The sequence below is a fragment of the Cupressus sempervirens genome, chromosome 8, assembly GCF_028749045.1.
Source record: "Cupressus sempervirens isolate cs-2001-9-10 chromosome 8, ASM2874904v1, whole genome shotgun sequence".
NCBI classification, from domain to species: domain Eukaryota; kingdom Viridiplantae; phylum Streptophyta; class Pinopsida; order Cupressales; family Cupressaceae; genus Cupressus; species Cupressus sempervirens.
Genome location: NC_143125.1, coordinates 458,146,252 through 458,174,210, shown reverse-complemented (window position 1 = coordinate 458,174,210; position 27,959 = coordinate 458,146,252). Strand labels below are relative to the sequence as shown.

Sequence of the window (27,959 nt, the reverse complement as noted above, 5' to 3'; positions counted from 1 at the left end):
TTAGTCCTATAGAACTCCTTTTCACTTTGAGAAAATGTGGTTCATGGAACCAAAGTTGGATGATCTTTTTAAAGCTTGGTGGGATGAAGTATCCTTTGAAGGATCAAAATCTTTCATCTTTATGACTAAACTCAAAGTTATTAAAAGAAGACTTAAAGAGTGGAATATCAATACATTTGGCAACATTTTCTACGAGAAAATTGAAACTGGAGAAAGTTTGGAAAACTTAAATTTCAGAGGTGATGGCCAATGGTATGAACCAAGAAAGTTTTATTAAAGAGAATGATTTGCAGAGCAAGAATGCCGTTGTCCTTGAAAAGGACGAAATCTTCTAGAGGCAAAAATCTCAAGAACTTTAGCTTGAAGGGGATAAAATTACAAACAAAAAAAATCCATAATAGCACAAAAATTAGAAGACAATATAACATAATTGGATCACTAAAAGGATGGAATTGCTGAGGTTATGAATTTCATATAACCAGCTATTTACATACATAAACATACTATGTACTAATCATTCCCACTAGATTAGATGATTGTTGCTGCATTGAAACAACCTGTGCCTGGTCACTTCACAATCTTTTTACTTCCCATTCATCCATATAGCTGCGCCTCCCATACCCAGACCACTATTTCAATCTCAGCTTCATGATTTTGAGTTGAAAAAAAAGTGTGAAATAAATTTTCAAAGAAGCTCGCGCATTCGTACAGGCCTTTTAACTGCATTTGTATAGCCCTGTAAAGTTATTAACAAGCATAAATTAGTTGAAAAGTTAACGTGTCACAGATTTGAACCTTTTTAAGTATAGATTTGATAGTAACAGCATTCTAAAGATAAGAAATTACCTCGTTATATTTGTAGAGCAAAGGCCTTGAATCTCTCTGTGACGTTAATAAATTCCCTGAAGATCTTTCACTCATTTCAAATCCTTTCTGAGAACATTTTTTGAATCTGTTTATAGAAAAATAGGCCAATTAATACAGTTCAAGTGACAGATTTTTCTCTTACAGCACAATTCCACATGCACTTTTAATCAACTAAGACCAGTGCAATTAACAAAGCCAATTACATTAAAGACTCTTTTTGCATCATCCACTGATTATTAAATAAAACTCACATGCAAAATTTTAGGCTGCTTTTCAGAGTGCAATTTTATATTATGACCACCAACATGTCAACAATCCTAATTTTGTGAAAACTTCTTATCCTTATAACTGTGCATACGGTACTTCCCTTGCCTGTCCAGAGCCCATCAACTTCAACAATATCAGAAATCCTATAGTTCTTCTGATTACAGCCCCTTCGTATACCAAAATTCAAAGAAAAAACTTCCATAATGCAAGGAAAATCTTCTCATTAATGCAAAGGTACCGTAAATTATTCCTGACAATTGGTTGTAATTTATTATTATTATTTATTAAACTGGAGTAGACTCCAACCCAAGACCTCTCAGATATGAGGCTCACAACTTACAGTTGTGTTGTAGGCTCTTGCCATATACACACACACACACACACATATATTTATATATAAATTACATTCTTACATTTATAGCCATTTTCTTTCACATATTGGAGCTCTGGAATATTTATTTAAAGTTTGCAAGATCTATATCAATTGTTTTTATATTTGTTTTTAACTAATTTATCTGCGCTGTAAGAGACTTTTTTGGCACGCTTCATGAGTATTTGCTGAGTCTCATGCTTCATGGATAATGTTACATCCCATTAAATATAGTAACACTTTCTATATTTTTTGTTTACATATTCCATTGTAGCTGGCTAAGCTTAGGAGTCTCTTTCCTCTAAGACTGATTATATTATGAAATATGTTGACTGCTCCCTGAGAATTATAATGAGATTTTCCTTTTATTTTCATTGTATCCAAAACCATCTTTTAAAGAAGTCATGTAGTATCTCTTATAAATGAGTCTCAAGATGTGTAAAAGCCTTCATGAAGTTACTAACAACAATAACAAGTCTTACACTGTCTCAAATTATGATAAAAGATAATTAAGAGCAGATTGCTCATAGTCTTTCCAAAACACCTAGGATTCACCAGCAATATGGCCATGATATGGTGAAGAGGTAAAAAAGGGTTGAGTGCTCATAATTTTAATACACCTAGGAATCACCGGCTGTGTAGCCAAGAATGGTGATGAGGTGGAATGAAATATACTTAATAGCTCATGCTCATCCCTGAATTGAATCCTGTTGGCAAGTTGAGCAGTGGTGATCGGGTCGTTGAACCCATCGAAAATCCTTGGCCAAGGTAGTTTATAGGCATATGTGCCATCTAATGATCACTTGATGTCAGTAGCACCAGTTATGTAAGCATGTCCGTTTCATAACTGAGTGGACACTCAAAACACCAAAATGCTCAGGTGGTTAGACTGAGAAACATCCCAAGCCTGATCCCGAGGTAGGGAGGGCCATTCTAATTTAATAGAATATGTGGGGATAAGTATGGTTCGAGGTTGGGAGGTTAAGCCTATGTCAATGCTTCTTTTCTCACCAATGCCAAGGCTTGCACAACCAACTAAAGATCCTTCGATGATATTTGTATGCTCCTTCCTTTCTTGTTAAGCATTTACTTTACTTGTTAATCAGTTGATCATGAATACAGTTATGATAGTAGTCATTAATCTATTTATTTCAGCTAAACATGAATTACAGTTATGAATAGTTAATCGTTGATCTAGTTATTTCAATTGAATATGATTACAGTTACTTTCCGTTAATTGTTAGAAGCAGTTAATGTCATGTGAAAAGAATTCAATTATCTATTTGTAAATGCTGGGAGTTTTTAGTTTGAACCGTATTTAATTTAGATATGAAAATCCGTTTTTTACAAATAGATTAATTTTATATCACCTGGTTGACAACCTAGACTAATCATTCCACTCAGACTTACTCCCAATCTCACTCATCAATCAAATCTACTAACACTCATTTATGCGATCAAATAACATGTTCATACAATAGTCAACTCCCTTTGATTCCCTCATGCACATGGTTAACTCCTCCATAATCGTATAGAGTTCAAAAATTCCTATTATTTTAATTAATAATTAAAATAATGTGCAACATCAATGTGTGACACATCACCACATCAATTCCCCAAATCAAGAATCAAATATCAAATTCTGGAACCAATCCTGACCCTCCAACAAATTCTCCTAATAATCTTTAAAATCAAATCCATCCCAAATCATCCCTCAAGCATCAGCAAATTCAATCATGCATCAATTCTCTGTCAATTCATGATTTAGGTACTACCAATGTTATGCTGCAAAATTAACCACCAATATCACAAATGAGTACAGATTTACATTCAACTCAAACAGGAATTTGCATGATCTTTATTTGAATGTTACATTGATTTGGATTTGATACTACTTTGATTATTTCATTTGCACGTATACAAAGGGTTTTGCCAATCTCTAGTGGATTTCAACAGTCATGAGATCTTTGGCATCAGGGATCACATTAGCATCAAGCAAAAAAGAGTTTTTGAATGAACCTTATGTCTTGCACATGGCATGGTTTATGAGCAGGCTAGTGAAAGTTTTTTATGTGATTGTGCTTGTCTTTTCGACAAGGCTGTAAGCCCTAAAATTGTAGAGGTGCTGATCTAACTGAAAGGTCACCACTGTAGTCAACCTATACTTAACTTTAAGCCAAGGGGCAATTGAGGAATGTTATCTCTAATCAACAAGTATTTGAATTTTTGTTACAAGCAACTGTTGACTTTCAATGAGTTTGTGTCATCAAGCATGTAAAAGCTATAACCCTAACTCAAGCTTGGGAATGTTATGCTTATTTCTTGTATGTGACCTTGACTGTTCATTTAGTACCCATATGGTTTGTAGAGTTTCAATTTGGTAAGATAGTCTAATGTTCTTGATGGACTGAAAAAGAAACTTAAGAAGAGATTAATGCTTTTGAGTCAGTGAAAAGTATGCGAATTAATAAGTTGAATTACGCATGGGAGCACATGAGGCAATGGTTTGTCTATTTGATATCTTGATAGATATGCTGCATTCAAGTCGTGGAGTGGTTATTTGCTTGTGTCGGGTGACTTGGCTTGGTAGACATCAAAGTGTTGGTTATGAGGTCCTCCTTATGTGTTGCCACGGGCTGGGCCTAGTTAAGCCCGGATTTCACTCAAAAAAAACACCCTACTTACATTATGTTGTTTTTATTCTTTGCCGTCTTATCCTGAAAACTCTCAAGATATACTAGTCTTGAAAGAGGTATCCAGATGTTTAGATAATTATTTTATTATGACTGCCATATTGTCACCTTACTGTGATTTCCAATTGTTTGTCATAAAGGAGACTTCTTTTAATTAGCTTCAAGTTTTCTTAATTATTTATGACACGTTGATACCCTATCCTTCCTTATAAAGAAATTTTAATAAATGAAAATTGTTTAAATAAGGCTGATGTTAGTGTAGGATGAGCTGTCTAAAGATGATGGATCTCCATAACTCGATAATGTAGTTCTTTTTCTTGCTATTTCAGACACTTGAAAGTTGAAAAAAATACTTCTGCATGTACCCAGAACTAGTGGAAGTTGAAGGGTCACCAACCTATAGTATTAATTGTGGTGGATACTCAAGGAGAGATGCCACGCATTCCCTAGCATAGATTATAAACTTCACACAATTTGCCTAAATCACAAGTTCTCATAAGTCAAAGCTGCTTCCAAGTCACTCGCCCACAAATTCAGGGGTAATTTCTCCCTTAAAATCAGTGTCTTTCTGGCCAAAAACTCACTCAGTACCCACAAGTCTGACATGAAAACTTGCCAACCAGTGCAAATCTTCATTTGTGTACCAAAAAGGTGGGAGGAAAGGGACAATCGCAATGCCATTTATCTTGATCATATAGATTCCTACTCTGACCGGATTACTGATGATGTGGATGATCCTGACTAGACCCTCCTTTCCAGTGAACAGCTAGCAGCAATTAATAGAGGTAGCAGAATGGGCAACAATTGTAATGACAGAAGGGAGTTCAAAGGTGAGGTTGAGGCGTTGGTTGCAGCTTCATTGGATGCAGCTGCCAAGGAAGATATTCTTCCCTAACCTCAATCAATTGCATCCACTTCAAGGGCACCCACACAGCCAAGTTCCACTCACACAAGAAGGTACAATATAAATATAGATATGTAAATTTTTACCATATGACACTATAATGTGCATTGAATTTTTTTTTTTGATCAGCAAATGAACAAAACTAATTATCAATTCTTTAATATGCATTTTATGCATGGCTTTTAAGATTACTCCACAAATATACATGTTTTTCAATGTTCAGAAGTTTTGCTGAATCAGCGTTTTTTACGCTGTCACTAAGTCCAAATCGGAGTCCAAGTGGAATTTGGGCCTCCCAAGTTTTACTTTGTTGTGGGTTTCTGGTCTAGGATTACTAGTATAAACACAGACAGTTCCATCTCCTCTATATCTAGCCATTATACAATTATAATCTAATGCTCATGTATCCCAATTGATAGAGAGGTAAGCAGCTAAGTTAGCTTAAATCCTATAATCAGCATTTTGTAGACTAGATGTATAATATGTATTTATTGGAAATGGAAACCCTAACATGAGCTAATGGTTTCTTGGAGACCTTGTGTGCAGGTAAAAACAAAGTATGGAATAGGTAAATGTGTATTAAATACTTGGTCAAGAACATGATTTATGTATTCATGGTTCCCCATTCATAGCATATCTTATTCCACAGTTTAACTATTGTTATGTACATGCTGTTTGTGATGACATCTACGTGATTCTCTTTTAAAGTTATATAGTTTGATTATCCTTATCTTCTGTCCTTGTGAAAGGTAGGGTCATTCAAACAAGGGTAGTGTGCAAGAGACCCACAAGACTCACTGGTTGGAAAATCATGCATTCTGCGAATAGTTTCCCTCTCTCTTCTACCTCTTCCAAATTTGCTAGACTAGTTGGACAAATACATTGCAGACTATGAATTCTTTGAAGCAGCCCCACTGCATGATAAAGTTGGATTTAATCTATTAATATAATTGATATTTAGAGTACCATTGTTGAAAGCACGATTCTACTTGAAGCATATTGTGTACTTAAGTCTATGTTTAAGTATGATAGGGGTGATACTATTGATTCCAATGTGAGATATTTAATCTGCTAATAGTTTTTAATAAGGCATGTATGCATTATTATGGCTCGCTATACTGCCGCTTGATCCTCTTCACCATGTGAAATCCATGACACACTAGATTTTCACATTTTTCCATCTGGTTTGATGGCCTAAGTTGTGGTTTAATGGTGTGGATGTTAAGGGAAAGCTGTTGGATTTGGGTGTCACTGCTTGCTTGGGGAAGTGCTTGCTGCCTTTGGTCCCCAAAGTCCTTTGGCACCCTCACTACTTGGTGAATCCTGCTGGTTTCTGACAAACCCTAGCCATTCCAAATCAGCAGTAAATCACCCAAAACTTAGCAACTATCAACAAGAAGAACAAGGAGCTATGTTTGGGCATCCAAGTTGGCAATGGAGATTTAGAGGGTATCTTTAGCATACAACTCTTCCCTAATTCTAGCAATGCCCCTTGAAAGTGCTCGCCCCCCTTATCTGCCCCTCATCTACAAGCCCTGAGTTTTGTTTAGAAGATTTTTCCATGGATCCAAAGGGTTTTTTTATGGGATCATGCCTTAATCTACAATATTCCATGAGGATGCATCCCCAACATTTTTGGAAGCTATCCCCATTCTAGGGGCATTCTAGGGAAGAGAGTAACCAAGGAGATAGTCTATCATTGTTAGGACACTTTGGAGACATCTGAGATGCCCCCAAGTGTCTGAGGAATGGACAACCATCCCCTTTTTTCATTTTTGTTTCGTATTTTAAATTATTCCCAAAAAAAATGGATTTCTCACATCTAACACTTTGTACAACTCATGTTTGCTTCCCCTCAAATTTTTGGTCTACTAGGCTGAGACTGAGTCATCAAAATTTGATTTTCATCATTATGTTACAGTTTTTGACATTTGTATTGCAAACTCGTAGCCTTTGGACATCTTGGTGTATGCAGTATTATTTGTTATATGCTTTTTGACATGATTTATGGAAGCAATTTAGCACTACTAATTTGATTGACAGTCATCACACATATGACCTTTATTCATTGTGCTTTACTAACTACTTTTGAATCTTTGATACTATAATTTATATGTCAATATGACTACAATTGGGACTTAAGGCATGCATATAATTTATAATTTATGAATCTTTGAATCTTTGCACTGGATGGGAAAAGTCTCCACACTTTCACTTTCAGAATAAGCACAAACATGGCAGAATAATTACTTGATAAAATGCCTATAGGCATGCATGTAAAGAGATGAATCGAAGGATGAGGTATATATAATCATAAGCCACAATCTTACAATATTTGTTAAACATCCTTCATCCCCATGTGTGCTATGGTTATTATTATTCAAAACGCATTTATAGGGCTTGAAATTATACACAAGCCATGCAAACTTTTTGGTATGCATATGGGTTGAATCCCAAGGAGAATATAGTATGAAAGCACAGTATACAGAAGAAAGTAAATGTGCATGCAAGACACAAATTTTGGAAGCATATAAAAGATGCCCGAGAAGTTTATAAAAAAGTTTTGATTTCTCAGAATCAACACATTTTCAAAGCCACGAACCTTGGCCGAGATGAGAGATTCCCAGATTCAAGATCTCCGCTGGTAAATAGAACTAGAAATCAGACATATACAGGCAGACGCTTAATAAACGGCTTCGCTTTTGTCTGATTTAACAGCCCGATGATGTTTTTGTCAGTTTGATTGCAATTTTGATAATAGGAATGCATCAAATTCCAATTTCTATTTTGAATAACCAAACAAGGAGAACAAATTCCTATTCCAGAATAACAAATCAAGAATAACAATTCTAGAATAGCGATTTCTATCCCCACAACCAAGCGAGCCCTTAGGGTATGTTTGGTTTCTGCAATTGGACGGGAATTGACTTGCATGTACTAGAATTGTCAAATTTTGCGTTTGTGTCCAAAATTGAATCTGGTGATTTGCCCAACAATTGCTATGATCTTTGTAAGAAAGAACAAATTTCATCCCATAATTTCTGATTTGAGTGAGAGGCAGAGTGAGGATTTGTTGCACTAAGGTTGTAGAGACATTTGTTTTTGCAGGATTTCTTGCATTAAGGCTACACTAGACATTTCACCAGAGTCGGCTTTGGACTGTACCCAACATTTCCTCCTTCTGAAAGTCTTCAAAACGAAAGGCCAGAGAAACCTTGGAACTGCAAATCATTTTCCTCCTCCGCAAAAATCTGATCTCAATTTCCTCCTCTAACCTATTTTATTGGATTCCCCTGCATTATCTCCATGTCAACTATGATCCCAAGCACAACCTGAAAGTCCTGACAAATCTAATGGCCAACAGAAACAATGCGGGAAGAATAATTTGCTAGAACGAACAATTTGATATCATAAGTTTAAAGCACATATTTCATCTTCGGAATGCAACAGGGATTTGGACCAAAGAAATATTGAAAAAATTAAATGAGATAAGTGCGGATAAAATTGTTCTCCTAAAATTGCTGGAATGAGCAAAACTAGGTTATCTGTTATGTAAAGAGGGGTTTTTAATGTCAACAACTGCAAATACGGCTATGTGTTTCATGGTGAGCATAATGAATTTGGGAAATCCTCTTTCTAAATACAACAATACCTCCCTATTATTTGTGGCTTTGAAAATCATTGCCATGTTTTCTATCATTGCAGAAAAACAATTCAAATTGTTCTTGTTCCAATTCCTATTCTAATATAATTGTGTATAACCAAACTCAGGGAAAACATATTCTCCATCAAATTCCTGGTGAACCAAATGGGTCCAATTATTTTCCCAAATTCCAATTCCGAATAACAAATCTAGCATTTGACAAATTTTGGATATAAGACAAATGCACCAGCTACTAATTCCAACAACCAAACGCATCCTTGGGGTACGTTTAGTTGTTGGTATAGTCAAATTCCAATATTTGACAATCTGGAATTTTAAATTCATAAAAGAGTCTTTGGAATATGATTGGAACCATTTGGTTCACCTAGAATCATAATGATAAGATCCAATTTCTGCATTTGGTTTGTTTCTACTCCAACGTGAAAATTTCCATCTAAATTTTGTTTGTTTCCCCATTGTTTTCAGGTCTCATCTACATTTCATTTAAATGGCAAAAAAAAAAAATTTAATTCCAAAACTAGACATCTTCCTAAATCCTCAAACCCATGAATTTGACAAAAATGAAACCACGACAGACAAAAATGAAATAGGCTTAAAGTTAAGGTGGACTTCAAAAAGTTTACAATTTATTTTACCCCCAATTCTCATTTTAGTGGATTTGGAATTGATTTTCCAATTGGAAGATTCAAATCTAAGATTTGAGGGTAAATGGGAATTAACAAATCCCTATTCCCTTTTTATATTTTGAACCCAAACATAAGATGTCAATTCAAGAGTTTGAAAATGAAGATTCTGGGTCAATTCCACCAAACAAACAGGGTCTTACAATTCTGAGAACTTGACTACATAAAAGTCCCTAAGAATGGCTTAGGGAATAGGGAAGTTGAGGTAGTGCAAGGTAGGAGAATCCTCAAAAGAGATATCTTAGCCCCCAACAATTAATCGCACAACAAAATATTAACAAAAACACATAGATTCAAATCCAAAACAACACCAATTCTCGTAATAGAATAATCAAATTTATATCCAACATGCCCAACTGTAAAGTCTTCCAGGTTATGGCCAAATACAAAGCAATTACAATAACAGTTCAACAAAACCTCGCAAGATCCAACCACTAGCTAGCCCAAATCCACAATCTGGTAGAGAACCCCAAGAAGAATCTAAACATGGGCTTGCAAGTCAACAAGCAACCTCCTTGTTTCCCAATCTCACACTTAGCTACTAGCTTAGCTAAACTGTCATGTCCCCACTCTAGCTCAGTCTAACAGAGACATGTGAGTCAGCTTATTATGGGGTCTTGTAGGTTGACAGGGTTGGATAGAGACCCAGTATGGTTATTCAGTGTTGGGGACTTGATTTTCTGGTGGGTATTGATCAGTTGGGTGACGTTCCTTGTTTTTAGGAGGCAGTTCCTACATTTATGGGGTTCACTCCTACTTTTTAGGAGGTATGATCATGTCCAGGGCTGGGTTTCCATGAGATGACCCTTTGGGTTCAGTTTCAGAGGGATAGGGCTTGTTTCCTAAATTTTAGGAGCATCCCTAGATTTTAGGGATGAGACTGCCAGAGGATCCTTGATTTCCGACTTCAGTCACAGACAGGTGACAGGATGATTTTATGGTTTGTGATGTCAGTTGGGCAGTTTGTGCCTATTTAGGTTATATTTTTAATATTTGCTAAGTTAGCGTTTAATATTTAAATAAGGCTAAGTTAATAGCCATTTTGGAGTAATAAGGGAATTTTGGCCTCATCTGGAATCCCATGTTATGATAGCTCGTTGGAAAGTTCTTGAAATTCTCTAAATCTTCCTCTTTGGTCTCAGGGCAATTCGGTGAACGGATTTATTACTATGGTGGAAAAGGTCATTTTCTAGTGACATGGTCACTTTAAAATAAGATTTAATTCATTTTTTATAGCCAACGCCAATTGGGGGTCACTTTAGGGTTCGAATTGCTTTGCAAGGGGTTATAAAGAGATGGGCGCCATTTCTCATGATTATGCATATTTTTCAAACACTTCTTTTCAGATTTTCTCTGCTTGAGCGACTTGCATTTTGGGACGCAAACCCCAGGGTAATTGTTGGCTGGGACGTAACCCTCAGCAGCATTGGGTATTGGTTTGTCAGTAGTTTCAATAGTATTCAGGAGGAAGGTAGACGCCACTTCAGCTTGGGCCTACAGTTTGTTTTGTTGGGCATGTTCTTTAGCGTATGGGAGGTGAATTCTAGCAGCCGTACACTGCCATTTCTTGCAGCCGTACTTGCAACCGTACTCTGTCATTTGCAACCCTTGGATACATAGAAAAATCAGTTACTCAACAGCAGATTCTTGCATCTTATCAGCCCGTTTTCATCAACCAGTTGTGGCATCAATGTTAGAGGAAATGTACTGGATCTTTTATTTGGCTCTATAATTCAAAGATTTGCCTAGTATGATTTGTATCAACTCTGACTTTACTGCATATTGTTATTTATTTTTAGACTCTTTTCTTGCCATTTGCTACTTCTCATTTCTATGTGGAATAATCATCAAAAACCCAAAAACAAACAAACTCTTATGCATTTCCGTCTAGTTCTACAAGAAAACATTAATAAACAAGAAAAAACAAAAATAAAATAAATCTACAGCAGATTTGCAGTAGAGATCCATCAAGGATCTTTCAATGGTATCAGAGCTTACATCCTGCCAGCCTGTAGGGTTTGTGAGAAATTGTCACAAGAGATTTTGGCATCTGGGTATTGGATAAAAGTTTTTGATAAATCATTTCAGCATCTGGGTAGTCACTAGTTGGTGGATTGAATTCAAATCTATGCATCCTGGTGGAGAAATACACAGATTCTACGAGCGCAAGAGAAACCAGTGGCAAACAGAGGCTGCCAGAGACGCATAGATACCAGCTATGGGTGAGGCACAGGGTGTTGCTGGCGACGGCATGCCTACAGAGGCAGAAGAAAGAGAGATGGTGCGGACCCTATTCACTACTCAGCCCAGGATCGCTCAGGCTCTAGACAAGTTACAGGATACCTTGGAGCGTTTGGAGATGGGTGGACACAGAGGCAGGCAAAGTAGATCAGTTTCAGTGGCTGGTAGTCAGCGCAGCCATCAGTCCCATTCTTCAGTTGGGAGCTTCCTTCATTCCAATAGGAGGCATCGCCATCGTACACCTACTACGAATAGGCCATTGCTTCCCCAATTCATACCAGGTGAACGACCAGCGCAGGTGGAACCACCAGAAGTGGGGTTTCAGGAGTCAATTTTGGCGGCCACAGCTGAGTGGAGAGCTCTACCTCCTGAGGTTAGGGATGTTTTCCCTCTTCCCCAGTATTGTGCACAGCGTAGAGATACAACTAGGTTCAGGGGAGATCGTGGTAATAGACTACCACAACAGCAGCAGAATTATGACCCCAATAGAGCTACTGGGAAGATTACATTGGCCCCATACAATGGCTCAGGAAACACTAGTGCACGAGCTTGGGTCCACAAGCTGGACATATACCTTTCATTGAGGCCCATGCCTGAGCATGAGGCTATTCAGTTTGCTGTGTTGCATTTAGAGGGGATTGCCTATGATTGGTGGCACCATGGATTGGTCACCCAGGATCACGCCTTAGTTCACTCCTATGCTGAGTTCACCGAGCGACTCATTGCACGATTTGACCGTAAGGATACAAAACTTTATTACAAGGAGTTGGCTCACCTTAAACAAACTGGTCATGCAAAAGCCTATATTAATGAGTTCCAGCATATTGCAGTTATGGTACCGGATATGCCCCAGAAACGTAGTGTGATGTTGTTCATTGAGGGTTTGCAGGATAGACTAAATGGATTGGTACGTGTTTTCCAACCAGCTACTCTTAAGGAGGCTATTGATGTGACATTGAGATTGGATATTGTTCCCACTTCTTATCAGGCAGATAAGAAACCATTTAGAGATTCACAGCCTGCACAAAAGGCCAATACGACACAAAACAAAGGAGGAACCTCATCTAAAACTCCTTGGATGAATCAGGAGACGAGGAATGAATTGAGGAGGAAAAAGTTGTGTTTTTCCTACAAAGAACCATGGGAACCAGGACATCGTTGCATGGGTAAAGGAAAGGTTCATTTGATTGAGGTGACTTCTAAGTTAGGGGATGAGGAGGTTCCTGATACTAATATTGAGGATAATATAGAGGATGTTGAGCAGTTTCCGACACAGTTGGAGTTAGACACTGTTGAGCCTGTGGCATCAGCTAAAGTAGCTATGGCTACCCTCTCCAGTTATCCTAAGTTTCATGCCTTCCGATTGAAAGGTACACTTAAGGGTAAGCGGATCACCAGTTTGGTAGACACAGGTGCTACGCATAACTTTATTGATCAAAAATTAGTTGAGAGGCGTGGCTTACAGTACGAGGAGTTTGGTGGTTTTGGAGTGAAGGTGGCTGATGGTGTCATTTTGGGTTGTACCAAGCGGATTCCACAGCTTAGTATTCAGATGGGAGATTATACTTTGACCGATGACTTCTATGTGCTTCCCATAGAAGATTATGATGTGGTTTTGGGCATGCAGTGGTTACAGGGTATTGGGCGTTACATTATTGATCACCACCGTATGCAGTTAGAGTTTCTTTTTGGCGGGCAGAAGGTGATTTTGAGGGCAGCGTCAAATGGTGGACCCAGGGAGGTGACTTATCGCAAGATGGAGACCATCCTTAGGCATAATGATGTGCTTTGGGCTACACACTGTTTGGTTAAATCCAAAACACCCATATCTTAGGATGGCCATGTATTTCATGTGGACATTCAGTCAGTGATGGATTGTCACAGTAGAGTGTTTGGTGATATACCTCCTGGAGTGCCACCAGATAGAGGGTTTGAGCATGGTATAGAGTTGGAGGATGGAGCGAAGCCAGTGATTACTACCCCATACCGTCATCCTAGAGCCTATAAGGATGAAATTGAGAAGACTATTCATGAGCTATTGGACATGGGTTTCATTCGACCTAGTTCCAGCCCCTTTGCTTCTTCTATAGTGCTTGTTAAGAAGAAGGATGGGACTCTACGGATGTGTGTAGACTATAGAGCTTTGAACAAGAAGACAATAAAAAAAAGATATCCCATTCCGCGCATTGATGAGTTGTTAGATGAGTTACATGGGGCTATCTACTTCTCTAAGATTGATCTTTGTTCAGGTTATCATCAGATAAGTGTCCGAGCAGAGGATGTACACAAGACCGCCTTCCGTTGTCATTATGGGCACTATGAGTTTCTGGTAATGCCTTTTGGCCTTACCAATGCACCAGCTACTTTCCAGTCCTGTATGAATCATATCTTCAACAAGTTGTTGAGGAAATCGGTTCTAGTGTTTTTTGACGACATATTGATTTACAGCAGTACTTGGGAGGATCATCTCAGACATCTCGAGGAGGTACTTAGCATAATGGAGAGTCAGTCTCTATTTGCTAAGCTTTCCAAATGTGAGTTTGGATTGGGGGAAAAGGTCATTTTCTAGTGACATGGTCACTTTAAAATAAGATTTAATTCATTTTTTATAGCCAACGCCAATTGGGGGTCACTTTAGGGTTCGAATTGCTTTGCAAGGGGTTATAAGGAGATGGGCGCCATTTCTCATGATTATGCATATTTTTCAAACACTTCTTTTCAAATTTGCTCTGCTTGAGCGATTTGCATTCTGGGACGCAAACCCCAAGGTAATTGTTGGCTGGGATGTAACCCTCAACAGCATTGGGTATTGGTTTGTCAGTAGTTTCAACAGTATTCAAGAGGAAGCTAGACGCCACTTCAGCTTGGGCCTACAATTTGTTTTGTTGGGCATGTTCTTTGGCGTATGGGAGGTGAATTCTAGCAGCCGTACACTGCCATTTCTTGCAGCCGTACTTGTAGCTATACTCTATCATTTGCAGCCCTTGGATACATAGAAAAATCGGTTACTCAGCAGCAGATTCTTGCATCTTATCAGCCCGTTTTCATCAGCCAGTTGTGGCGTCATTGTTAGAGGAAATGTACTTGATCTTTTATTTGGCTCTATAATTCAGAGATCTGCCTGGTACGATTTGTATCAACTCTGACTTTACTGCATATTGTTATTTATTTTCGGACTCTTTTCTTGCCATTTGCTACTTCTCATTTCTATGTGGAATAATCATCAAAAACACAAAAACAAACAAACTCTTCTGCATTTCCGTCTAGTTCTACAAGAAAACATTAATAAACAGGAAAAAACAAAAATAAAATAAATCTACAGCAGATTTGCAGCAGAGATCCATCAGGGATCTTTCATAAACTTCGCTCTCTCAACTCTCCATGCTGAATGAATCCATTGATCTCTCAAGACAAGAAATGACCCCCATACTTATACTAAACCAAGCCACAGGTCAGCCTAGCAAATTACATTATATAAACACTCTCATGTTAAATAAACCCTCAAGCCACAAGTCGGCTTGACAACAAACATTAAATATAGGAAATAACTAAATACTTAGGACAAGCTCCAAGTTTACAATGCATAACTAACTCAAAAGACCATATAAGAGCATGTGCCCGTAGTCATAGGTCCACGTGCCATTGAATTATCCAAATCCAAGAGTGCACAGGCCAACTCCCTCGGATAGAAGCTCGCAGAAACAATCTCCAAAGTTTGCCAGTAAATCAAGAACATGCAACCAACAGTTGCCAAAATGGCTCTAGTCCAAGACAATAACTCAAATCTTTATGCGCACTTAGGACAAGGTTGCTCGATATGTCTCGAACACACCCCCAACTGCGCAAACCATAACTCCACAAATCTGAGCTCAAAGCCCCTACGTACAGGATTGTTGACTTCCCTAGGATGCTCCTACTTTAGAAGCATAATTGTAGTTCCAAAAAAGTATTGACTATCATTACTCTGCTTGTGCTCATATTTTTTGTTGATATGGAATTGGCTAATGGTCTCCCTACATAGATGATGTTGAAGGTGAATAATTCAAGTTGGATACAACCTATTGACTATGAGAAAATTGCCTTCAGAAGCACAAGATGCTTCTTTACGGATTACTTCACATCCCAATGTCAAGAATAACATGTTGTGGGGAATCTGACTTCTTCTAGCGAACCATCCTAGTGGGATGGGGTTGGGCCTTAGCCTTATGTTGATCCTCCCAACTCCAATCAAGACTTAGATCACCTTCACGTGCCTCTTGGAGATAGTAAGGTTTGCTTCCCTCCTTATTCTGGTCCCCTGACTTCATATGTTGTTCACCCCAAGATTGGTTTAGCAACAACCTCCCAAATCTCACAAACGACACCCATCTTGAGGGTTCTTCCCTAGTAAGCTCTCTTGACCAACTGGAGAATTCAATGTGACAAGTGGTGAGAAAGGTCCTAAAGTTGAGAGTCGTCATCCAAAAGACCAAGGATGGATAAAGTAAAGAGGAAATAGAAGCCTTAGCATCAAATGACTTTGAGCTCCTCCAAGAAGAAGCAAAATGTGGAAACTTAATTATCCTAGCTAAGCCATTTTGGCAAGAAGGGATGTTTTTGGTGATTGTAAGTATTTCTACTTGCCTATGGCCTAGCATAAGTTTAGTTATTATAAGTGGGAACAAACCATTTAGTTTTGGCCCTTTTTTTGTAATTAGGCTTATGCGATTCTCTCTTTTGTTTTGTTTTATATATGGGTGGGGATCCCATGTCCACAACTTCTTATGGATAAAGAACAAGGCATGTCTGCTGTAATTAATTAGTTATTACAGGATTTGGGCAGATTTATTTTTCTTGCTTTAATAATGACTATGTCAATATCTTCAATAATGCCATTAAAGCATTAATGGATTGTTAGAATGCATATCAAGGCAACGACAAAACCTCAAAGACATGCAGACCTATCTAATCCAACATTAAGACCATTAGAAACAAGAGCTTAAAACATATGAAATCAAAACATAAAATCTCCTTTAGATGTAGTTCCAATGCTCTCATTTCTTTGCCATGAAATATGATTTATGTTGCTCTATGATTATGACAAAAGATGCACACAAGATTGAAAGAAAAATGATAAGAAGAGAATACTAGGATTGTGGCTAACCAAAAAAGAGAAAAAGAGGCTCAACTTATAAAGTTGGGAGCCAAAAATGCAAATTGGAAGAAAAAAGTGCAAATTGGAAAAATTTCATTATTGATTGCACAAGTTAGAAAATTGTCATAACTAAGAACTTCAAATTGGAAAAGGTGTCATAATATGACACATTATGACTATAATAAAGTGGATTTGGAATGCACAAATTGACATAGAAAGGTGGAGAGAAATTAGTAGGAAGTGGAGCATTAGGGGAGAAATTAAAAGGGAAGGTGGGAGAATGTGAAGAGAAAGTGTAAGAGAGTGGCAGCTAGAAAATAGGAGGGTGGAAGCACAAATTAAGGGAATGTCTAAGAGTTAGATTTTTTAAATTTGAAATTCATTAATCCATTATCTAAACTTGAAATTCATTAATCCCTCCAAAATGGAGATAGAAAATTAGGAACTATAAAAATCCCATAATTCATGAAATGATAACAAATAAGTATTATGAAATCAATAAATTAGGAGAATTAGGAGAAATGGGAAATTAGTATACTTATACGACTAATACATAGGAATAAATTATGGGTTATTTATTCCCAAGGGACAAATTAATTGATGATTGGCCAAATCAATGACTTTAATGCAAGGATAACCCTGTTTTGATGACATTAATGATTAATGCAAATTCAAATCGGTTTTGATGATTTTAATAGGAATTCAAAACATGACTGATGATTGGATGAGGATGTCTAATTGATAGAACAAGGATTGATGATGAATAACATTAACGTACTCTGTCAACGTCATAAAATTGATTGGAATTGGTTGATAAAGTTGGTTTGAAAAAGCTTGATGGACTCTATCAACACTACTAAATTGATTTGGATAAGGTTGAATTGACTTGATTAGGCATTGAGGGACTCAACAATGCCCAATATTGATTTGAAAGTGTTTGACAAAGACTTGAAAAGATCATGATAAGTTTGACAAAGATTTGATAAAATTTTGTTAGGCAATGAGGGACTCAACAATACCCAATGATTGATTTGAAAGTGTTTTGAGAAAACTTGAAATGTTTTGATCCTGATTTGAAAGGACTATAAAAGTTTTTGGAATTGATTAGGGTTCATTTGTCCTGGTGTAAATAAGTATTTACTATTTACACTTTATTTAAGTTTACTTAGGTTAATATATTTTCATATTAGTTGTCATGTAGACACCTACGAGTTTGTATATTCATATGAGTTGTCATGTAGACAACACAGTAATTTGTACTTTATTTGAGCACATGTCTTATACCTCTCTTTGTGTGATACACCTTTGTATTCTTATCCTCTCTTTGTTGCACATACTTTCATGCACAATGGAGGATAATCCAATCCAATCTAGGTAGACATGTGACTAGTTTTTATGCGTATCTCTTTGCATGACTCCTAGTCATCTTACTTGTGTATATATTTAGGCACTTCTACATGTATTGTATCTGAATATCTAATTATCCATTATTATTTGATCAATATTGAGCCATAAATTTGAGCATATCATTTTGTCTTTCTTGTGCTATCAATTGAGCTTGTAGATCTTGGCATTTTCATTCTTTGCATTAGGCAAACTCCTACATGAAGTCAACTAATCCTTATGATGTAAGAGTCTACCCTAAGCTCTTATATCATGTAAGAATCTGCCTCAAGCTCTTATATGCACTTAAGTGGGGGTGTTAGTGTAAATAAGTATTTACTATTTACACTTTACTTAAGTTTAATTAGGTTAATGCATTTTCATATTAGTTGTCATGTAGACACCTAGGAGTATGCATATTCATATGACTTGACATGTAGAGAACACAATAGTTTGTACTTTATTTAAGCACATGTTGTCTCACACCTCTCTTTGTGTGATACACCTTTGTATTCTTATCATCTCTTTTTTACACATACTTCCATGCACAATGGAGGATAATCCACTCTTTGATGACATGTGCTTGGGTTTTATGCTTATCTCTTTGCATGACTCCTAGTCATCTTACTTGCCTATATATTTAGGCACTCTGCATGCATTGTAACTAAATATCTGATTATCCATTATCATTTGATCAATATTGAATCCATTTCATCATATCATTTTGTCTCTCTTGTGCTATCAATTGAGCTTCTAGATCTTGGTATTCTCATTCTTTGCCTTAGACAAATTCTTACATGATATAACAGCTTGTGGCAGATTCTTACAATTTGAAATGATGTGTTTATGGGTTTTGAAATGACGAGACTCAAATTGGGATGATTTCAAATGCTTTTAAAAAGGGTTTGAAAAATAATCAAGTTGACCAAAATGATTGAAATTATGATGTAAGGATGAGGAAATGTAAGTGTGTTGATGATAAATTTGCAGCACGAACCATTTTTTAGCATCTACAGTAATAATTATACAATGATGTTATTTCTTGTTTGCATTATTTTGTAGGAAGGTGCCTTAGAAGCATATCCTAATGTTTCAAGTGATAACATGGCTCAATAATGTTAAACAAGTATCCCATAATGTCAAACACGTATTTTTTCATCATTTTGCAAGTAGGAGTATAGGCTAAATTTGGTTCCTCGACGATTATTGGGTTCAAATTTATGTTGTTTCACTTGGAGTTGGGCAGGAATTGATATCCCTCACCTATATGAGCATTCATATGTAAATTCAAATGGTGAATGAACAATTTGGAGGAGTTTTGTATGCAAACATTATTTTTCCTATGTAAATTCACCACTACAGAGATCTGTATAGAACAGTAAGGCTTGGAAATCTATCAAATTTCATTCTAATGTGCAGAGCATACAATTTTTTTTCTTATGGTTTTGGTATGAAGTCCTGATTCATTGTACAGAGGAAGATCACCACAATTTTATGACTTTAGGTCCTAAAACCCTCAAACCTAAGGTTTCTTGGGCAAATAGGCAATTCCTCCTGATTCCATCGTGGGAATAACCTCATCCTCGGTAAAATGTACGATTGCCTTATGTATTTTATGCTTTTGTTGATTGTTAGGATGGCACACAAGGATTCTATGGCGTTTCGAAGGAATTGATGGCTATGCATCTTCATGTGACTAGCCACTATGAGAAGAAATTGGTAAGAATACTAGTGCCCAACTTGTGAGGGGTTTTAATGTTTGGGATCATAAAAAACCTTTTAGAACTATTGGCAAAGTTGGATTGATTGTTTTTCATATTGATACTTGATAAGAGCATCTAATTAAGCCTAGAATCCCTAAAAACAAGGGTTTGGTAGAAAGGTAGTTTATTGGTAGAGTCAGAAGCCAAGAGTTTGTAATCTTGTAGTACTTTGGAAAGGGTATCTAGACTTGTAGTTTGTTTTGGAGGTCTTTTGGAACAATTTTGAATTAAGTCCAAAACACCTTATCTGAAGGGCTAATTACTATTAGGTCTCTACTAGGCCTAATTGGATGAATTACTGCTTAGGACTGCAAGGGCTATTCCAAAGGGTAAAATGTGTGTTGTTGGGTCACTAGGAAGGTGTTGAAGATGTCTCTGGCCTATGATGGCCTTGGAGAGGTAAAAATCTTGAAATGCTAAGGGAAGTGTGCTTGGTTGAATGTATATTTGGAAGCCTAGAAGAGTGAGTGGTGAGACTTGCCTTGTGAAGGTTGGATTGTCTTGCAAGGGTTCATTGGAGAGGACCATAGACAAGTACATTCTTGGATTAGACTTAGTGTATAAGTCTGGTGGTAGGAGTCCAAGAGGGATCCTATAGGGTGGTCGAAATCTAGGAGTCCAAGAGGAATCTGATAATTTTTGGTTCCTCGATGATTATTGGGTTCAAATTTATGTTGTTTCTCTTCAACCTTACGATAGAGGAGAAATAAGCAGCCAAGTTCCAAGAGATGGAGAAGAAACTTAAAACCAAAAAAATCAGAACGTTGAAGAGAGTGAAGAGTCTGAGGATAAGGAAGAAGAGGTTGAAGAGGTGTCAAAGAATGACACAATGCCTCCAGATTAGTGAGCTTTTGTAAATGCAATCAAGGATGCCCACAAGGAGAACAATGAATCAAAGGTGGATGTCCCCACATTCATTGGGAAGTTGGATGGTGAAAAGCTCATAGATTGGGTTAAGGCTCTAGACACCTATTTTGAGTATGTTGACTATAAGGAGGAGAAGAAAGTCAAATTTGCAAAAACAAAATTGAAAGGTTTAGCCTTGGTATGGTGGAATTATACCCCAAATGAGAGAAAATGAAAAGGAAAGCATCCTATTGGCAGATAAAATAGGAGGGTGGCTATGTTGAAAGGCAAGTTCATGCCTACTTATTATGACATTCAAATAATTAGGAAATTCCACAATCTAAGGAAGAAGGATTTGGTTGTTGCATCCTATACTGAAGAGCTCCACAAACTTAGCATGATGGCTAGGCACAATGAAGACAAAGAGCATGGTTGCTCGATACATTAATAGGCTAAGATATGCTATTCATGATGAGATTAGCATGATGTTCCCCAAGAACCTAGATGAATGCTTTCAATTGACTTCTAGGGTAGAGGAGAAGTTGAAGAGGAAAGGGGATCAAAACAATAGGACCAAAGGTGGAAGAGGTAATAGTAGAGAAAGGGGTAACTTTGCCAAAGGATAATCAAGTAGAGGATAATCCAAACAAGTGGTGACTCAGGGCAGAGAACTGGAGGATCCAAGGGATGGAGAGGATCTAATAACAAAGGCATAAGTGGAGGACCTGGAATGTTTATAGGGAGATGTTACAAATGCAATAAAATAGGACATATGAGGAGCAAATGTCCAGAGAGGCCTAGCGATTCTCAAGGAGGAAACAAAAGGACCAATCTGATTCATGATGAAGATACTTGAAGTGTCAACTCACCTACTAGAGGCACACTTGATTTGGAAATAGAGAATTTAATTTTCAGGAGAATCTTGTTAAAGGAACCCAAAGGAAAGAAACCCCCTCAAAGGATGACAATATTCAGAACCAAGTGCAAGGCCTATGGCAAGTTATGTAAGGTAATAGTTGACTCTGGATCTATTGAAAATGTAGTTTCTACTGAAAAGGTGGAGAAGTTAAATAATCACAAGGTTACCACAAAAATCACTAGGTTGAATAACAAGAGGAGGTTCTTGGTAGAGAAGCAGGCCTAGATAGACTTTGAAATTGATGAGTATAGGGATAAGGCACCATACAAGATAATCCCTATGGATACTTACCATTTGTATATGGGGCATCCTTGGCAATATGATGTGGATGCACAATATAAGGATAAGAAAAATTTCTATGTCAACACCAAGGGTGGTAAGAAGTTTTAGTTAGACGGAGACCCCTTACTTGATCAAGAATTTGAGAAACCACTTGGGTCTAATGTCATGTTCGTAGGGAGAAAGGAGTTCATAAATATCATGAAGGAGGGGGATACTCAAGGGCAGGCCCTAGTAATAAAGCCTATAGAGGAGAAAAAGGTGGAGGGCAATAAGGTAATAGATATGCCTAGGGAAGTCCAAGAATTGTTGCAAAAATACCAAGGATAACAAAAATTGATTCGCCAAATGCTTTGCCACCCATTAGAGATATTAGTCATCAATTAGACTTTATCCCTAAATCCTCTTTGGCAAACCAACCAGCCTATAAGATTACCCCTGATAGTGTAATATACGAATTTTCACATCATATTTTAATCTTAAATATATCTAATTTACATATAACTGATTTCATTTCACATGACAATGATTTATACTAATTGATTATAACTAAAAGAAACTCTAACTATATTTCATATTCAAATAATTTTACAAGAACAAAAAGAAATATTTATGCATTGCTACAGTTTATCTACTTCTAACATATTCAACTGAAAATAAAGTAGTGGCTAATTATATCCACTGAAATGCTTATTTAACATAAAATGAATGTTTTCTCCATCTAGAAATTAAAATATCTATTTATTCATCTAAGGATTAAGGTAAAAGAAACATACAGCAAATATAAAAGAGTCCATTCATTTTGTTGTCCAAGTCTCGGAATTGGTGAGAGGAGAAGCATTGACATAGGCTTAACCTCCCAACCACAGACCATTACTTATCCCCACTTATTCTAAATTAATAGAATGGCCCTCCCTACCTCAAGGTCAGGCTTGGGATGTCCATAAGTCTAGCCATCTGAGTAATCAAGTGGGTTGAGTGTCCCAACAGTTATTCTCCAAAGTAATTGAAGCGTCTAGACAAACAACAAAGATCACATGTTCGGCATATCTGCCTAATTTCTACCATGGCCAAGGATTTCAAGTTGGGTCTACAAGCCCAATCTCCACCACTTGACTTGACAACATATTACATAACTGGAACATACATGAGCTATTATAGTTTTTAGCATATTATTTATTGATTTGATTCCATTCTTATTTGTGTAGACTCTCTACACCTCCTCACCATATCAAGCTACCATGTCGGTGATTCCTAGGTGCTCATGAGTTTATATCCACTGCTTTTTCTTTACACCTCTTCACCAAATAATGGCAACATTGCTGGTGAATTCCTCGATGTTCGGATTACACGATATCATTTTCATCTCTGTGTGATATAAATGGGTGTATGAAAATCTAAGCTAAGATAATTGTTTACACATGATTGTTACACTATCATGATTAAGTAACATCAATGATATAAATTGACAGATTCCATATTCTAAAATCTATATGATGTCCCTTTGAATTCGACCTAAATAAATAGACATCGGCGTTATGGATTCTATACATCAAGGACACAAAGGATGCACAACTAGTGTGATAATATGGAAAGAATACAAACAAGTTTTGATGGTAAATGAATTTGATTTTCGTGTTCTACATGAAACCCGACAAACTTAGCATTATGAAGGAATACGAAAGGAAAAACGTGGTTCGGCAGTATTCTTACTTGTCACTTCTGTTATATTTTGGAATGCTCTGAGGTTGGAAGAATGGACTCCACTACTTGTTCTGATTTCCGCGGACAAGGAATGTGAAGGAGAAGAACGAAAGAGCAGTAATTTCAGTCGGAATTAATCTCAGTCACTTAGAGAGCCACCGATAACAAAGAGTAAGAATGAAGAGAGTGTGTATGAGACTATAAAAACAAGAAAAGCTTGACTCTACAGCTTCCTTCAGTTACAAGAATCCATTCGAATGCTATTCAAAATGATTAAAGAGAAGAAGAAGGGGGGAAAACAAAAGAACGAAAATAAGAAGTTAAAGAGTTATTATTATTTTATTATTATTATGCATCCTCAAGTGTATGTATGGATAAGGTGGCATCATTAGATTATAATTTATAATGTATTGGTGTCACCTTATTTTTATATGCATATGTTCATATTTGAGAGTATAATAATGATTAAATAATAAATTTATTGATAATTATTTAAAAGTATGAATTATGTTTAATTTATATTATTTATTATAATATTCCTTTTAAAGCTCATGCAGTTCCACCATGTATCATGTTGTCAAATCTTAATAACCTTGCCAGGATAGTTTTAGGTTAAAGCTTTCGAATTTGATGACTGGACCATTCAACCATCCCCTTTTGATGACCATGTTTAGCAATGTTTCCCCTCTCTTCAGTCTTCTTCCTACAATCATTCAACAACATTCTTGCCAAGACATTAACTCAAGATATGTTAATTGTTAATTCAAAACCATTGCCGATCATCTAGTGATCGTTAGAGATTTCATCAACGTCTAAATAACTAACTCATTTCACATGGTCATGAAAATATCTCGTTATTAGTTGATACAACATATATAATTCACTAATTCATTTCACATGATTTGGAAGAAATAAATTGATACAATGGCTATAATTAACTAACTCACTTCACATGATCAGAAAGAAATAAATTGATACAACGGCTATAATTAACTAACTCACTTCACATGATTAGGAAGAAATAAATTGATACAATGGCTATAATTAACTAACTCGCTTCACATGATCAGGAAGAAATAAATTGATACAACGGCTATATTAACTAACTCTCTTCACATGATAATAGTTCGTTAATCCAACAGCTATGATCAAAATAAAAATCTAGTGCAAAATTTTGGGATGTAACAGGAAGAACTCTTGGAAAAAGGATTAATCAAAAAGAGTTGAAGCCCCTGTGCAATGCCATCAGTGTTAGCTCTGTAAAAGGATGGGAAGTGGAGGCTATGTGCAAATGCAAGATGTTAGAAACAATAGTCCAAGATAACTGGGGGTGGGTGAATCAATTATCCAACAATTAAAACATTTATCAACCTTAAACAATCTTATCCATTCAACCAAAGTAAACAGCAACCATAACAAGATGCACAACAATTACACCAGATATGTTAACTAGGGAAACCTTTGATCAAAGGGAAAACCCCAGTGGGAATGATGCCCACAAGATAATGTACTAATATAAATATTCCTTGTTAGAGGATGGACACTGTTAGGAGTCTATTACAAAATTTACTACATATGAGTCCCTGTTAGGAGACTTTGAATCCCTGTTAGGAGTTGTAGTACAATGTATGCAAGAAGAGCCCACTGCCCAAACATGCAATTTCAACTACAAGAAGAGCTCAGTGCCCAAACAAGTAATTTACTATTAAGTTCCTCTTTCCTCTGTTCTGTTAACCAAACCAATCACTGTTAGACATTGTAGACCAGGTCATGAACCTCGGATCACAAAATAAATCCTCAGCAATGAAGTTTCCTTCACTTTCACTCTACTCTGCTCAACTTCACATTCCACTCTCTCTGCTGCTTACAAATTACTTATGATCGATATATCCCATACTTCATGATAAAGGAAAATGTCCTTCCTTTATACCGAGTCCATAAAACAATTCCCTGAGTCAGCTGTTAGACCTTCTCAATTAATTATTATAGGACCACATTAAGAACACGTTACACTTAGCGATAACATTAATCTTCCGCCTTGTAACTTGAATATCTTTCTGTACACGAAATATGATGACGAGCGAACTTAGCCGCATCATCACCAACATGTCTTCTTCACATCCTCAACCTCGATTCTCAAAATAACAATTCTGCTAAGAGATATAACAAGTTTAACAAAACATGCCTTTGTAAGCTCTATCTCAAAAGTCTTTACCAAAACTTACATAACTTCTTCCAGAGTTAACATTTCTTAACCCGACATTAACTGCATATTCTAGATACTCAGAAGTATCTCCCATAACCTTGGATAGTGTGAATACTCAACTAGCCGTCTATACCAACTTGATCTTTCCGCTGTTCTTCTGTCAGATACCATAGAAGACTACTATGTTGAAATTAATGACAAACACAGTCATGAATGTAACATATCTAGGACCACACAATAAATCCTCAGTAATGAAGTTTCCTTCACTTTCACTCTACTCTGCTCAAGCCCATAGGAATATCATCAGCATTCATGCTTCCAACACAAGAGTCATTAATAAGATCACAATTAGGTATAAGCTCTCTATGCCTAGGATTGAAGACCTTTTGAACTACATGGGGGGTGCCAACTATTACTCCAAGATAGATTTGAAATCTAGTTACCATCATTGTGTCCTCATTTTTTATCTCACAAAATTGAGGCAACCCTACGCAATTTTCTCAAGAATTTGTAGGTATATCCTCTTTGTTTTTACATATAGATAAGTCATCATTAAGGCAATTTGTTATCCCTTAACAATACTCTATATGTCTTTCTTCATGCATTCTTTTTGAAGGTTTTTGTCAACTTTAATCCTAATGTTTGTAATAAATAATTTTTCTTCTCTAATTGCAAACGCTTGATTTTAGTAAACTTTCACGTCTTTTGTGTGTTTTTTTTCTTGTTGTAAATAGTTTTGAGTCTTGTTTTTGCCTTACAACAATAGCCCTTTCAATCCCGCTATTTTTGAGCTAACTTAGGCCCCAAATAAAGTTGCCTAGCTCAAGTTATGAAGAAATGGTGGGGTGTTTTAGGACGACAACATATCGTGATTAAAAAACCTCCAAAAGTGGGCTTTTCATTAGCAATTACACAAAATAAAATTATATTTAAAATTTAAAGTGGATTTTGACATACATTTTAAAACTTTAGCTCATTCTGAGTTGATTTGACCATAATTTTTAATGTTTTGTGAAAATTAGCCTGTTAAGTCTATTTTCTTGCTACTTTATACAAAACTACAGGTTTTTGTTAAATACAATTATGTGAGATATAAAAAAATGCATAAAGGTGGGGTTTTTATCACTTACAGCATATATCAACATGCAAAACATCTATTAAAACCCCATTGCCAATAAATATAAGTCCTAAATGCATATAAGTGGACTTTTTAAAGGTAATATCATGATATTTTATCACTTAAGTTCTTAAAAATGGGGAATTTGAATCCAAAAGAACATGTTATAGCATTTTTTAAAATTTATTAATGTCTTTATTGACTTAAGATTAAAATGCATATAGGTGAGGAATTTGAACCCAAAAGCACATGTATTTTAAATAGCATGTGTGTTTGCATCTTAAAAAACACGTCTACACTTCTACAATAGAGGTGTTTGAAACGTTAAAGCATATGACAGAGTTTTTGAAGTGAAAAGCACATACTTTTTTGTTCTAAAAGCACGTCATTACTTTCATTAACAATAAAAACTCATAAAGTGGAATCTAAAGGCAAAAGCATGTGTTTTTGCATTCTAAAAACATGTCTTTACTTTCATTTGCACTAGAAACTCACAAAGTGGAGATTTGGAGAGCAAAAGCAATTGTTCTGAGCACTAAGAAGTGCATCTTTACTCACTTTTACATGCATTTATGTTTACCCAAGCATGAGTGACAATTTTTAGCCCAAAAGCACATGTTTTCGACTTGGGGAAACCCACTTTTTGTTGGAAGTATTGTCATTGATGTCAAAGGCATTTGGGAGATCGTTGAAGATATTCTCATTAATGGATTATAAGAAAGTACTAAAAGTAACTAACATTGAATCCATACTTCAAAATCTTGTTCTCTATGACTTATCAACGAGGCAAAAAAAAAAATTCTCAACAAATATTGGAGATAAATCAGTAACTTATCGAGAAAATATATGGAATTTTAAAAATGACTTAAATTTAGTTTAAAATGTTATTATTTTGCAAAATTCAATAAGTAGATGCATC

The 27,959-nt window shown here is 36.4% G+C and overlaps 1 protein-coding gene across 2 annotated transcripts in view; it reads right to left on the bottom strand.

The window, feature by feature from the left end:
* Nucleotides 1-255: 255 nt before the first annotated feature.
* CTF18 (P-loop containing nucleoside triphosphate hydrolases superfamily protein) overlaps nt 256-27,959 on the bottom strand; it is a 175,254-nt gene continuing 147,550 nt past the window's right edge. For both annotated transcript variants that reach the window (XM_089798073.1, XM_089798074.1), the window contains 2 exons: nt 847-952; nt 256-736 (listed from right to left, as the gene is read on the bottom strand). In XM_089798073.1, coding sequence (XP_089654199.1) covers nt 686-736; nt 847-952 — 157 coding nt within the window. In that variant the 3' untranslated portion in view covers nt 256-685. The remainder of the gene's footprint in view (nt 737-846; nt 953-27,959) is intronic.